The 14,413-nt window shown below is 35.9% G+C and overlaps 1 protein-coding gene across 1 annotated transcript in view; it reads left to right on the forward strand.

Annotated features, from left to right (window-relative positions):
• Nucleotides 1-14,413, forward strand: part of HSPA4L (heat shock protein family A (Hsp70) member 4 like) — a 62,206-nt gene that overhangs the window by 1,378 nt on the left and 46,415 nt on the right. Inside the window, exons 2-3 of the mRNA XM_027567315.1 lie at nt 11,424-11,481; nt 13,791-13,931. Coding sequence (XP_027423116.1) covers nt 11,424-11,481; nt 13,791-13,931 — 199 coding nt within the window. The remainder of the gene's footprint in view (nt 1-11,423; nt 11,482-13,790; nt 13,932-14,413) is intronic.

The raw sequence follows: 14,413 nt of genomic DNA on the forward strand, positions 1-14,413 counted from the left end.
TCTATTATGAACACTTGATGAAAGAATAGAAGGAGTGGCATTATGTCATGGAAACATGTATCCACATGTTTCATTGTTTCTGTGGCCTGGGAAGTTAGCAAATAATATAATTAAGTAAGACAGGGATATGAAAAACTAGCTTCTTATTGTAGATTCCTGTTACTGGTAATTTTATGAGGTAACTAACTGCCAGTGTCTTATTTTCTATGGTTAAGCAACCAAACATGTTGATTTGACCTTTCTGAATGGTCCAAAATATACTACTTTAAACATAAGACTAATCTTGTCCAAGATCAGTGTTAAGCTAAGCCTTTAAATAATTATATTGCTAATCTTTTATGAATAAATTACGTCAAGGAGGTTTTGACGATAGTTTACTTGGAGCAGTTTGTGCTTTAGTTTCTTTTAAAGAATATTCTAGAAGATTTATACCACCTTTTTCTAGATATATGCATTATATTTCTTTTGCTGAAATTCCTGTATACTTACAGTCTCAAACGTGAGCATAGGTCAGTTAATATTCATAGTACTGTTAGAACTCTTGCTTCTTTTTACATCTTTCTCTGGCTTTATGCACAATGAGACAGTGAAGCGTAAATTGTGAACTACTGATGACTTCATCTCTACAGCGTTTTAAGTCACAGCAGATATGGGCTTCTGCCAGAAAAGGACTAGGAAATTCCACTCTCCTCTTTCATCAGAGTAAAGGTTAATGCGGGCAGTTTTTGGCTTCAGGAACTTAGCCTATAGAGAAAAAATGAGAGGTCGGATGGATGTTCCCCTTACCTTTTTAAAGCCTTATCCTAAAAGATCAGAAACCAGAATTGTAAAACAGATACTGCATTTCTAGGCTCAAAAATCTTATTAGTGGTTCCATGACTCTTTAAATTTAAAGAGCCTGGCCACACTTTCAAAGAGAGTTCTTTAGAAATTAGGCTTGCTCATTTAAGTCTTGTAAAGTCTCTGTTAATCTTCTTAAGCACATTGGCAAATTCTGTGTGGCTGAGGTTATCTTTCTGATTTGTATGTAAGAGAATCACTTCTAATATCTAGATTTAATGAGGCTAAACCAAAGTAGAACGTTCTAAAAGTGGAAGGATTGTATCCCTCGCTTGTATCAGCAACTCTGCCCTTCTTTCTGGAGTTGTATACTGTCGTGTGTTTCAGGAGTATACCTTTTCTTGTTGTTGAACTAGTACTTCATTGTAGTCTGGTGCTCTTACAGTGTGTGTTTACTTTGTGGGGCTTACGTTATTGAGCGAAAACATAGCCCTTCCTGATTCCTAAATGTTTATTCATTAATGCCTATCTTGCAAAAAGCGTAACTACTGGAGGACCTGAAACTTTTCTGATATACCACAGTATTTAATAATACATATAAACTAGCTTTGCAAAAAAAAAAAATTCTTTGTGTGTCCTTTTGCTAACATCAATGTAATATGCCAAAGGCATTGCTAAGATGCAAATACATTTTAAAAAGATCGTGTGGGAAAAAAAGTAGAAAATGTTTGATTTAGTTGGTTTCAGCATCCACACTTTTTCACATTTCATTCTTTAATATACATAATTATGTATGCATGGGAGAATCCTATGTATAAACCAAGGACAATTTAATGAAAAAGATAATTAAGTTTTGGCCTATAGTGGGCTACAGTCCATGGGATTGCAAAGAGTCAGACACAGCTGAAGTGGCTTAGCACATAGCACTCAATTTCAGTGTTTGTATAATTAAACACTGAATTTCCTTATTATCCCTTATTGGTATTCAGGTTGTTTATATTTTCTTTTTATAAGCAGTGCTGCAATAACTATATTTGTAACTAAATTTTTGACCCTTAATTCCTTCAAGTAAGCTTCTAGAATTAGAATTACTGAGTGTGCACATTTTTCAGGCCTTGAATATGTTTATATTCTTCAATTAAGTGTAGATGTAGGGATTGGAATTTCCATCTCAGACTCAGTTATATCAAAGTGGTTAGTTTCACACATGGGAAAAGAAAACTGGAGCCAGAAATCCTCATTCAATATCAGATTAAAGCATGTGGTCAGATAAAACATCAGTTCAGTCACGCAGTTGTGTCTTGACTCTTTGCGACACCATGGACTGCAGCACACCAGGCTTCTCTGTCCATCACCAACTCCTGGAGCTTGCCTCAAACTCATGTCCAGTGAGTCGGTGATGACATCCAACCATCTCATCCTCTGTCGTCCCCTTCTCCTCCTGCCTTCAATCTTTCCCAGCATCAGGTGGCCAGAGAACTTTAGCATCAGTCCTTCCAATGAATATTCAGGACTGATCTCCTTTAGGATGGACTGGTTGGATCTCCTTGCTGTCCAAAGGACTCTCAGCAGTCTTCTCCAACGCCACAGTTTAAAAGCATCAATTTTCGGTGCTCAGCTTTCTTTATGATCCAACTCTCACAGCTAAAACATGCTCCCTGCATTTTAAATTGATATTTAGTGATGATTTCTATGGGCTTAGCATTGTTCGCACTGGCATATGTATCACATCAATTCTATGAGTTTGATAATACTAGCTATCTTTTTTCCTAAGAAGCCTTAAGCAAAATTAAATATCTTGGCCAAGAAATAGCAGTGAAATGGATTTAGTTTCAGGCTTCTTTGACCCCAGAAACCCAGTGCCCTTACATTATCTGTTGGCATACAGATGGTATCTATATATTGGGCAATGGGCTGTATTGGAACAAATTATCTGTCTGGGCATTTACTGTATAGAGAAGCATCAGTAAAGTCATCTGTTACTGTCTAGTTTCTAAGAAATATTATCTTGTTTTAAAATGTTATTTTAGTATGCTTTTAAGTTATTTTAAGAAGATATAAAAATCTTGTTTCAATTTAGAAATTGATATAAAAGTAGGTACACAAAATGTTAGTGCAAAACTATGGAGGAAAGCGGTGTGGAAAGACTATTAATAGTGGGTATTTCTTGGAAGTAGATTATAGAAGTGTCTCTTAATACATAGTCTGTAATGTTTTGAATTTTTATGAACTTAATTTACAATAAAGAAAATGGATCTTTTAATCAAACTTATTTCAAGACATTTTTGTTAGATGTATATATTCGTTTTACTATTAAAATTCTGCAGGATCCAACTTAGCAGACTAAACAGTTCTCTGGTTTTCTGTCCTTATCAACATACGTATAATCTGAAAATATGGGAAAATATTATTTATACACCACATCTCAGATATGTGAGATGTCCTGTTCAATGCACAAAAGTAGAAATCACTTACCTTGAGATACTGAAAATAAAAAATTTTTCTACATGGAAAACGGGAAACTCCAGACATTAACAGTGACTTGCTAGGTAGGAGGACTTTTTAATAGTAATAGCAGTTCAGGTTAGGAGAAAATTTTTACATTTTTAAAATTATTTATTCTTTGTATCATATGAAATGGTTTTGTTTGTATGTTCTGTGAGATTACATTAATTTAAAGTATTTTAAATACTGAAGAATTACATAAAGTATATCTCCTCTGTCTCTTCCCAGCTACCTCCTAAACTTTAATATGTGTGTTTCTATACATAGTGAGTATATGTATTAAACTGGGATTTTTTTTAGCAAAAGTAGAATTACATTTATATATTCTGCAGTTGGCTTTTTCAAAATATAATGTGAACATCTCAAATTAGCTCATATGACTCTACCTCATTCTTCTTAATGTATGTACAGTATTCCATTTATCTGTACATGTCTATTAGTGTGTGTTACAAAGTATTTTGCTGTTGACAAACAAAAATTCAGTGAAATTTTTTTTAAATGAAATTGTGCCTAAATGAGTGGATGGGCAGACGTCCCACACTTTAACATGGCCAAAGCTAGTACTATGAAATCTTTTAGTATGAATATTATCCACAAAACAAAATGAATCTCTAGTCATTGCCTTGAATTTGTAGCTGAAAAATTCTGAAAAAATTCTAGAAGGCAGGAATGATAGGTACAAATTACATAATATACATTGAGTTTAAGATGTTTAACATGCCTTTTAGTATGTGATTAGTATGAGGTTAGGTTTCCCTGATAGCTCAATTGGTAAAGAATCTGCCTGCAGTGCAGAAGACCCCAATTCAATTCCTGGGCCGGGAAGGTCTGCTGGAGAAAGGGATAGGCTACCCGTACCCACTCCAGTATTCTTGGGCTTCCCTTGTGGCTCAGCTGGTAAAGAATCTGTTTGCAATGTGGGAGACCTAGGTTCAATCCCTGGATTGGGAGGATCCCCTGGAGAAGGGAAAGGATATCCACACCAGTATTCTGGCCTGGAGAATTCCATGGACTCTATAGTCCATGAGATCACAAAGAGTCAGACACAACTGAGCGACTTTCACTTCACTTAGTGTGTGGTCATTATAATACAAATTAATGAGCATAGCTATGTTCTAATTAAATTTTATTTACAAAAATTTGTAGTAAGTGGTAATTTGCAAATCTTTGTTCTAGGCAGTCATAATAAAAATGACAAAATTATTATGCATTGTTATTTGTCTTTGAACTGATGAATTTTGAGTAAGATAATCAGTTTTCAAAATACTGTAATAATTAAACAGTGTGTCTAATTTAAAGTACCTAATCAGCTTTTTAAATAAAAATTAAATCAGCTATGTAAATGTGTATGTGATTTCTGTAGGGGCTTTCCAAGTGGGACAGTGGTATAGAATCTGCCTGCCAATGCAGGAAATGAGGGTTCAATCCCTGGGTTGGGAACATCCCCTAGAGTAGGAAATGGCAACCCATTCTAGTATTCTTGCTTGGGAAACCCCATGGACAGAGATGTCCAGAAGGCTACAATCAGTGGGGTCACAGTAGGACATAACGTGAGCACACACACACATGCAGCAGATTTCTGTTGATGGTTTTAAGTTAAGAACAAATTTAATTTGGGAGTTATGCTTATTAGAAGCATTTGGAGACTACTAAAGGAATTTTTGTTTTTATATGTTAAAATATTTTATTCATTGTCCATATTGAAAGATTGAAAAGTTTATATTATTACTAAATCATAGGTGTCTAAAAATTGTATATTTCTAAGCATTAGTTGCTCAGTCGTGTTGGACTCTTTGAGACCCCAGGGACTGTAGACCACCAAGCTCCTCTGTCCATGGGATTCTGCAGGCAAGAATATTGGAGTGGGTTCCTGTTTCCTAGTCTAATATTTCTAAGTAGCAAACTAAAAAAGAAATGGTAACAATCATTCCTTTACTTTTTTTTCCAGATAGTTAAGTTTGAGAAATAATAATCACATGTTTTCTTTACTGTCACAGTCTCAAATCCTTAATTTGTTTAGAGGCATTGAAATAGAAAAGAATGTTTTCCTCAGCTTATTTGAACCACTAAGGGATTACTTTGTACAGAACACTATTTGGGAAATGATGCAGTGGTTTTCAGCTGGAGGAGATTTTGTACCCTAGGGTGCATCTGACAATGTCTGAAGATACTTGCAGTTGTCACACTGGGAGAAGGAACAGAAGAGAGCTAATATCTAGCAGGTAGAGGCCAGAGATGCTTCTAAAATCCTACAGTGCACAAAATTGCCCTGGTCCCTCAACAAAAAATCAGCCCCAAATGTCAGTAGTACCAAGATTGAGAAACCCTGCTCTATAGACATCATGGCAGCTATAGTTGAAAGGAGTTCCTCAGCGGTTGACAGTCTGATTCAGAGCCAAATTGGCTGTGTAAGGAACAAACCCCTTATTTAAACCAATTGATTGTCCTCTTATATTATTAATTCAGCTATTGTATTTCTTTGCATCTACTCAGTGATAGCAGAGACTATAAATAGTAATTGTGATCTTATGGAACTGACAAGGGAAAGTGGAAATTTCTAAAAATAGGGCTATTTTAAAAGTGTCAGTGATAAGATCAAGAGGTTTTGATTCCTTAGTGGAGATTTACAAAGAAGCAAACAAATCTAGAGTGTTGACCTCTTAGGTGAGAAGTTTGATGGTCTGTTGGCAGTGTGTGTGTTCTCCAACCTAACCATGCTTGGCTTTATAAGAAAGACAGTTAATTTTAGATTTTAGGGGAAAATACAAATATAGCTTTCTTAAGTAACATCCTGTCTTTCGATTTTTATGCCCCTCGTCTACTAAAAGTTATACAGAACATTTAGAAGTTCTGCTTATTTGTTTAATTTTGTGGCATTCTTTGAGAGTCTAGGACTACTGTTACAATGGCAACATCAGCCTAAATATAATGGATTTAAGCTGCATTGTAAACTCTTTTTTTTTTCCTTTTAGGTATAAAATGGATTTTCTAAATAGTAGTTGAAATAATCTATAAAAAGTGTAATTGGATTTTGTGATATATAGTTGGATAAACTGTTGAATATCCTTTTCTAGAAAAACTTTTGTGTCAACCTAATATATAGTATAATATGTCTGTTTGCCTTGGTATTACTGAAAATTAGGTAAAAGTTTTGAAAGAGAATAGGTATTTAAATTATACTTTGATTTTTCTGAAAATCCTTGACAGATACTTACATAATGGCTGTGCTATAGAATCTTTTGGGGAAAAAAAATTTGAGGGAATTTGAAGACCTTTAGTATGTGAGAAGGACCTTTAGCTAGAGAAAGAAATGGCAACCCACTTTATTATTCTTGCTTAGAGAACGCCATGGACAGAGGAGTCTTGTGAGCTACAGTTCGTGGGGTTGCAGGGAGTCAGATATGACTGAAGCAACTTGGCACGCATGCAGTATGTGAGGAGAGTTTTCTTTGTATTGAAACTGGGTATTTCCAAGTTATAACATTAAATTTTTGAACTTTACAAGTTGTCTGCTTTTAACCTGAAGAGAATGTCTGATAATGATAACTGTGGCTTTCTTCATGAGAAGATATAGGCATAAAACATATTTCAGTGAATACAGCACTGAATACAGCAAATACAGTGAATACAGCAATAAATGATAGTTGAATCAATCTTACTTGGATCTAAGAGTTTTAACAGAAGTTTAACTCTTGGAATCAACCTAAGATTTTCTGTGCATTAAAGTAATGATATCCTTGTGCTGAAAAATTAAGTTTTTCAAAGGGTATCCAGATAATGGAGTTGACAGCAAAATGGGTCTCAACTCCCAAAATAAAGCTGGCCAAGAGATGGCAAGTCCGTATTTTCTCTGATGAGTTTAGAATGGAATGCCAACCATCTACATGGATTTCTGTATCAGGCATGCAAAGTCTACTCTGGCAGAGACTATGTTGAATCAAGGAATTATTTGCAAGAAAAATGAAGGTGTCACCTGAACCACTGATTCTTAATATATCCTGTTTACCTATTTTTACCAGATCACAATTAAAAGTAACTTCGATTCCATCGTATATCAGTTCATCACATTTAACATTTAGTTCTAAATAAATACCTCCTTGGATGTATCAAAGGCACTTCAACCTCAACATAGCCAAAATAGAACTTGTGATGGTCCATCCCCAAACAGTCCCTCTTACAGCATTTTCTGTCTTATTGCATGGCACAACTATCTACCCTCCAATGCAAACTGGAAACCTGTATGTTATTCCTGTTACTTACCTCTCCCTATTACCTATTCCAGCACTATTCAGTAAAAATAAATATAATATATGTGAGCCACATACATAATTTAAAATATTCTAATAGTTTCAATAAAAATACAGACAAAATTAATTTTAATATACTTGATTTAACTCAGTATATTCAAAATCTTATTTCAGCATGTAATCAGTGTTTTTAAGTTAATAAGATATTGTTTCATACTTTAAGTACATCTCGATTCAGACTAGCTGCACTGGGGCCCCAGTGGTATAGTCAGTTAGCGCACATTACTTATACAGACTAGCTGCATTTCATGTGCGTAATAGCCGTGTGTTTCTGGTGGCTGCCTGTTGCACTCTGAAGATCTAGTTCATCACCAAGTCCTTTGAGTTTTAGCTCCTAAAATCTCTTACTTCTTTTCCTTTTATCTCAACTGCCACTGTCCTGATAAGAGATTATTGATGACTTCTAGTGCTACTCCCATTCCTATAGTGTAAATGACCTCTGCCAAACACTCCCCTAGTTGAATCTGTCATTGTTTACTTTTCTTTCAAATCTCATCATTTTCTCAGGTAGGCCATCCCTGATCCTCCTCTTTTAGGTCAATTCCTGTTATTGTCGACTCTTCATTGCCATGTGTGCTCATTTGGGTACCGCCTAGTTTACTTTGTACATTGGAGTGAGTCTACAGCAATGTAAGTGCCAGGGGAGCCATTATGATGTCTGACTTTTTGCCCCTCATTATTATAGATCTGCTTACCCAACAGAGTGCCAGGCATGTAGTAGTTACTCAGCATTCATCTGTTAAATTGACAAACTTAACTGCTTGCCTTTACTGAGAATCCAGTGTCTGCAATGTAATAGTATCTTGTTCAGCCCTTGAAAAGCACTGTTCTGGGATCTTTCCTTTTCAGTTTATATAATACATATACACATATGTATATACATACACACACATATATTTTAAAGCATGGCGTGTTCTTTCTGCTATTCAAAAGCTTTTAATGATCTCTTAAAACCTAATTATATTTCACATTTATAATATATCATTTAAGACACTATATAATCTGGCCCCGATAGATCTACCAAAATGTGCTATGAAACTAGTAAAGTTGCATTCTTCCTAGTCTCCAAATGAGCATTACCCTTCGGAGCCATTTTTCCATTCATTCAGTAAGTACCTTGGTTATGTACCAGACACTGTACAGATAGCAGTGTTATCCAGTAGAACTTCCTATTCTACAGTATATGTTCTATGTGCTTTCTGTTTTTTGCATATCCAATAGCCACATGTAGCTTTGAAACACTCGAAAATTGAGCCCTTGAAATGTGACTGATTTTTAATTTTAGTCAGTTTAAATTTTACTAGCTAGTGGCTACCATACTGGATACTGCAGATCAAGGCAATGAGACATATATTATCTACCCACACAGAGTTTACACCCCAATGTGGATATATAGTCAGTAAAAAAAAAAATTGTATCAAATGGTGATACATTTATGAAAAATGAGGAAACAGAAGATGTGTGTGTTGGGGAGGAGCGAGAATGTTGTTTATGTAAGAGAGAAAAGGTATTTCTATTAAGCTGATACTTGAGCCAGAGACATGAAATGAGAGCTCAAAGCCTGTGTTCCAGAGAGAATAGCATGTACAAAGGCCCTGAGGCAGAAATGTACTTGCCCTGCTGTAGAAATAGCAAGGAGACTTCTGTGCCTAGATTGAAGTTACAGGGTAGAGCAGCTACAAAGCAAACCATGGCTGTTTATTGGCTGTTGGGGAAATAGGACACCATTGCAGGGTTTTTAGCAGAGGACTTTGTCTTTAAAAGATCACTCAGGCAGTTATATTGAGAATAGGTGGTATACCTATATACTGGTAATGTCCTTTTCCATAAAACCAGATACATATTAAAATGCTTTCTTTTCTTTCAAGTCTTAATTAAGAAATCACATCTTCTACTTGCTTTTCCTAAGCCATATTATCTACAAGTGATTATTCTCTTTTTTTGCTAGTATCATTAATAATTTTATATGTTAATTTTCTTGATAGACTAAATTCTCCAAGCACATTGGATTGTAGCTAGTATAAACACAATGCCTGTAAATATTTGTTGATTGAATGAATTACACCTGAATTACAATCTGTAATTAATATTGAAACCATGGAAACATTTTCTTGAATCACAGCATGAAATGGTTTTTTGATAAAAATGGTACTCTACACTTTTATAAGCAGAATTATTAATACATTTAAATGCAGGAATGAAAACAACATATTTACCTATCAGTTCAGTTCAGTTGCTCAGTCATGTCCAACTCTTTGCGACCCCATGGACTGCAATACTCCAGGCCTCCCTGTCCATCACCAACTCCTGGAGTTTACTCAAACTCATGTCTGTTGAGTCAGTGATGCCACCCAACCATCTCATCCTCTGTCATCTCCTTCTCCTGCCTTCAGTCTTTCCCAGAATCAGGGTCTCTTCAAATGAGTCAGTTTTTCACATCAGGTGGCTAAAATATTGGAGTTTCAGCTTCAGCATCAGTCCTTGCAATGAATATTCAGAACTGATTCCTTTTAGGATGGACTGATTGGATCTCTTTGCAGTCCAAGGGACTCTCAAGAGTCTTCTCCAACATCACAGTGCAAAAGCATCAATTCTTCGGCGCTCAGTTTTCTTTGTAGTCTAACTCTCACATCCATACGTGACCACTGGAAAAACCATAGCTTTGACTAGATGGACCTTTGTTGGCAGCACAATGTCTCTGCTTTTTAATATGCTGTCTGTGTTGCGCATAACTTTTCTTCCAAGGAGCAAGTGTCTTTTAATTTCATGGCTGCAATCACCATCTGCAGTGATTTTGGAGCCCAAGAAAATAAAGTGTCTCACTGTTTCCCCACCTATTTGCCACGAAGTGATGGGACTGGTTGCCATGGATGGGACATGGATGCCATGATCTTAGTTTTCTGAATGTTGAGCTTTAAGCCAACTTTTTCACTCTCCTCTTTCACTTTCATCAAGAGGTTTTTTAGTTCCTCTTCACTTTCTGCCATAAGGGTGGTGTCATCTGCGTATCTGAGGTTATTGATATTTCTCCCAGCAGTCTTGATTCCAGCTTGTGCTGCTTCCAGCCCAGGGTTTCTTATGATGTACTCTGCATAGAAGTTAAATAAGCAGGGTGACAATATACAGCCTTGACGAACTCCTTTTCCTATTTGGAACCAGTCTGTTGTTCCATGTCCAGTTCTGACTGTTGCTTCCTGACTTGCATACAGGTTTCTCAAGAGGCAGGTCAGGCAATCTGGTATTCCCATCTCTTTAAGAATTTTCCACACAGTCAAAGGCTTTGCATAGTCAATAAAGCAGAAGTAGATGTTTTTCTGGAACTCTCTTGCTTTTTCGATGATCAACAGATGTTGGCAATTTGATCTCTGGTTCCAGAGATCATTTACCTATAGTCAGTCACTAAATCCTCACACACCTCTCTGAGTAGGTATTATTATCAACACTGTCTTCCTGATGGGAAGCTGAGGCAAATAATGGTTAGGTAATTCCTACAAGGTTACTCAGCTGTTAAGTGGCAGAGCCAGGATTTAGATCCAAGTCATAGACTTACTGAAAATTTTGAAAAATAATTTAGGGACCAGTAAAATAATTTGGGGACCAATATAGTGTTGCCAACTATTAGCACACTTTTGTAAATTCTAACATTCTGACAACTATTCTATTACTTAGGAAAGTTTAAAAATATGTAAAATTCTGATTTCAATAACCTATTTTTTGAATACTACATGATTATATTCATCCTTAAATTCATTTTTGTATAAAGAGAAGCACAGTAGTAGTACATTAATGTAAAAATACCTTGGGAACACTTTTTTTTTTTCCCCTGTTCAGAGCGTGTATATCTTTGGGATCAAGAACACGAGCCATTGGAAATGCAGCTAAGAGCCAGGTGAGTTGTTAATGTAGATGTTTTGACTTATAAGAAGAATTAACTTCATAATGGCGGCTAAGCTCCCAGTTTATATAGTTAAAAGTTAAAAAAGAGAATAAAGAAATTGACAGATCCTAATATTTTTGTATCTTACTAAATATATTTTGCTTTGGATTGTAAAGTATTTCTTGAATTTTATTTTTTTAAAATTCTTAGTTGTGAGGTAAGGTTATGCTGTCAAATGGCGTCAGGTTTTCCTGGTATGGTCACTTTTAATGAGGGATATGCTATTTAGAGGAGAAGGCAGCGGCACCCCACTCCAGTACTCTTGCCTGGAAAATCCCATGGACAGAGGAGCCTGGTAGGCTGCAGTCCATGGGGTCACTAAGAGTCAGACACGACTGAGCGACTTCACTTTCACTCTTCACTTTCATACATTGGAGAAGGAAATGGCAACCCACTCCAGTGTTCTTGCCTAGAGAATCCCAGGGACGGGGGAGCCTGGTGGGCTACCGTCTATGGGGTCGCACAGAGTCGGACACGACTGAAGTGACACAGCAGCAGCAGCATGCTATCTAGAATACATACTTCTACAACAAGTGAATGATATCTTTGTTAAAGAAGGTGGGAAAAATTGGAGAAACTGGTTTCCAGAGTTAATTCTCTGTGGCTGCCACTTTACATGGAATCTGTTTAACTATTCGTATTTCTAGGCTTCTGAAATCCTTTTGCATAAAATATTCACTTTAACATTCCATGCTACAGGTTTATTTTTCTTAGACTTTGTTTATTGCCATGAACCAAATGCCCTTAACAGTTAGTTTTTACCTTTTAATATATACCTGGGTCTTTTCTTTATTACAAAATAACTGTTTAATGGAGCTATTTTTTTTTTCATGACTTTGTAGACATAATTGACTCATTTATCCAGGAATTGTTGTTAAGATTTTTTTAATCAAATTGTCTTACAGTCGGCCTGAGTGTGAATATGGTTTTTTCCTCCATTTTCATACTGCACATAACCAAATGTTTGTGCCCAAATGACCCCTTCACTAAAAGTTACTTCTCGTCTTCTGGCTGATTTAAGGTATCATAGGGCTTAGAGTCTCTGAAGGAAGCAAACTATAAGTTATTTTTCCTAAAAAGCTAAAGAGATCAATATAGTAATTCAGCATCCCTGTAGTTCTCATCTTATAATTGAAGGTCACTAAGAGGACAGCAACTGGATCTCAGTGATATTCTGTAGTTTGAACTACATGTTCTAATTAAAGAAAAAACTACTTTGCCAAAATACAAGCTATTTACAAATGAAGACACATTAACTTAGCACCATGCTATATGGAAGGATTTTTAATTTACTAGCCTAGGAGAAGTTTTTAGCAGTGAAAGCAATGTAGTAATACGTGATAAAGTTCACAGAAGATATTTAGTGTAAAAGAAAAACAGGGTGATAAAAGACATAGTGTAAATATTAATAAAAACACAGATGAAAGTGGAAAGAATCAAAGATACTAATTCATTAGCCTGAAAGTCTTGAAGAAAGCCAAATAAATGAGTTGTAGATAGATTTTCATTGTATTTGAGAAGTTTTGTTCTTTTTTTTTCTTTCTTTTTTCTTTTTATTTATTTATTTTTTAATTTTATTTTATTTTTAAACTTTACAATATTGGTTCTGCCATATATCAAAATGAATCCGCCACAGGCATACATGTGTTCCCCATCCTGAACCCTCCTCCCTCCTCCCTCCTCCCTCCCCATACCATCCCTCTGGGTCGTCCCAGTGCACCAGCCCCAGGCATCCAGTATTTGTTTTTAACATTCCAAGGGTAGGAGATAGTGGTTTCTATCAATTTGTTCAGTTGCTCTGTTGTGTCTGACTCTTTGTGACCCCATGGACTGCAGCACACCAGGCTTCCCTGTCCTTATGTCTCCTGGAGTTTGCTCAAGCGCATGTCCATTGAGTAGATGCCATCCAACCATCTCATCCTCTGTCGTCCCCTTCTCCTCCTGCCCTCAGTCTTTCCCAGCATCAGCATCTTTTCCAGTGCGTTGGCTCTTCAAATCAGGTGGCTAAAGTATTGGAGCTTCAGCTTTAGCATCAGTCCTTCCAATGAATATTCAGGGTTGATTTCCTTTAGGATTGACTGGTTTGACATCCTTGCTGTCCAAGGGGACTTCTATCAATTAGAAACCAGAAAATTAAATGATAGTGTGTAATTCTGAACTTATACAGATGTGTAGGATAAAGAGACTTGGTGATTCACAAATACTAGCGTAGTTTACTTTGCATTAATTCAGTAATTGATAAAAGTGTTTACTGCCAACAGATAGTCACGAATGTAAGAAATACAATTCACGGTTTCAAAAAACTTCATGGGCGATCTTTTGACGATCCTATTGTGCAAACTGAAAGGATCAGGCTTCCCTATGAGCTGCAGAAGATGCCGAATGGAAGTGCAGGGGTTAAGGTAAGTTTATATTCCCAGAATGCAAGCATTTGTTCAAATTAAAGAAACCAAATGCAGTAATATTGCCTATTTTTAAATACTTTAAAAAAATTTAACTTTTTTCCTTCAGGTGAAATACATGCATACCAAGAAACAGGCAGTTTTTGTAGTGTGCTTTAGTGACTGCACCAAAAAAAATCTGATATAGAATAATAATCTTTTTAATCCAAATACTTTTATTGTCAAGAAAAAGGTATTATTATTTGGAGAACTTTGAGAGGTGAACCATTTTTAAGGGACAAAGGCAGAGGCATATGTGATTTAGAAAAATAAGCCCAAAAGTATGTTAACTGCTATAATGAGTTTGCTCTAATTTAGAAGAATCTTGTGTTAGGAATATTAAAGCAAATTCTTCTTCCAAGTAAGAGATGGATTCTAGGTTTTGACTTCTATATCCTAAGACAGAGAGTTTTAGATTGGTTAACAAAAACTAACAGAATACC

This window comes from Bos indicus x Bos taurus, chromosome 17 (assembly GCF_003369695.1).
Source record: "Bos indicus x Bos taurus breed Angus x Brahman F1 hybrid chromosome 17, Bos_hybrid_MaternalHap_v2.0, whole genome shotgun sequence".
Lineage (NCBI taxonomy): Eukaryota > Metazoa > Chordata > Mammalia > Artiodactyla > Bovidae > Bos > Bos indicus x Bos taurus.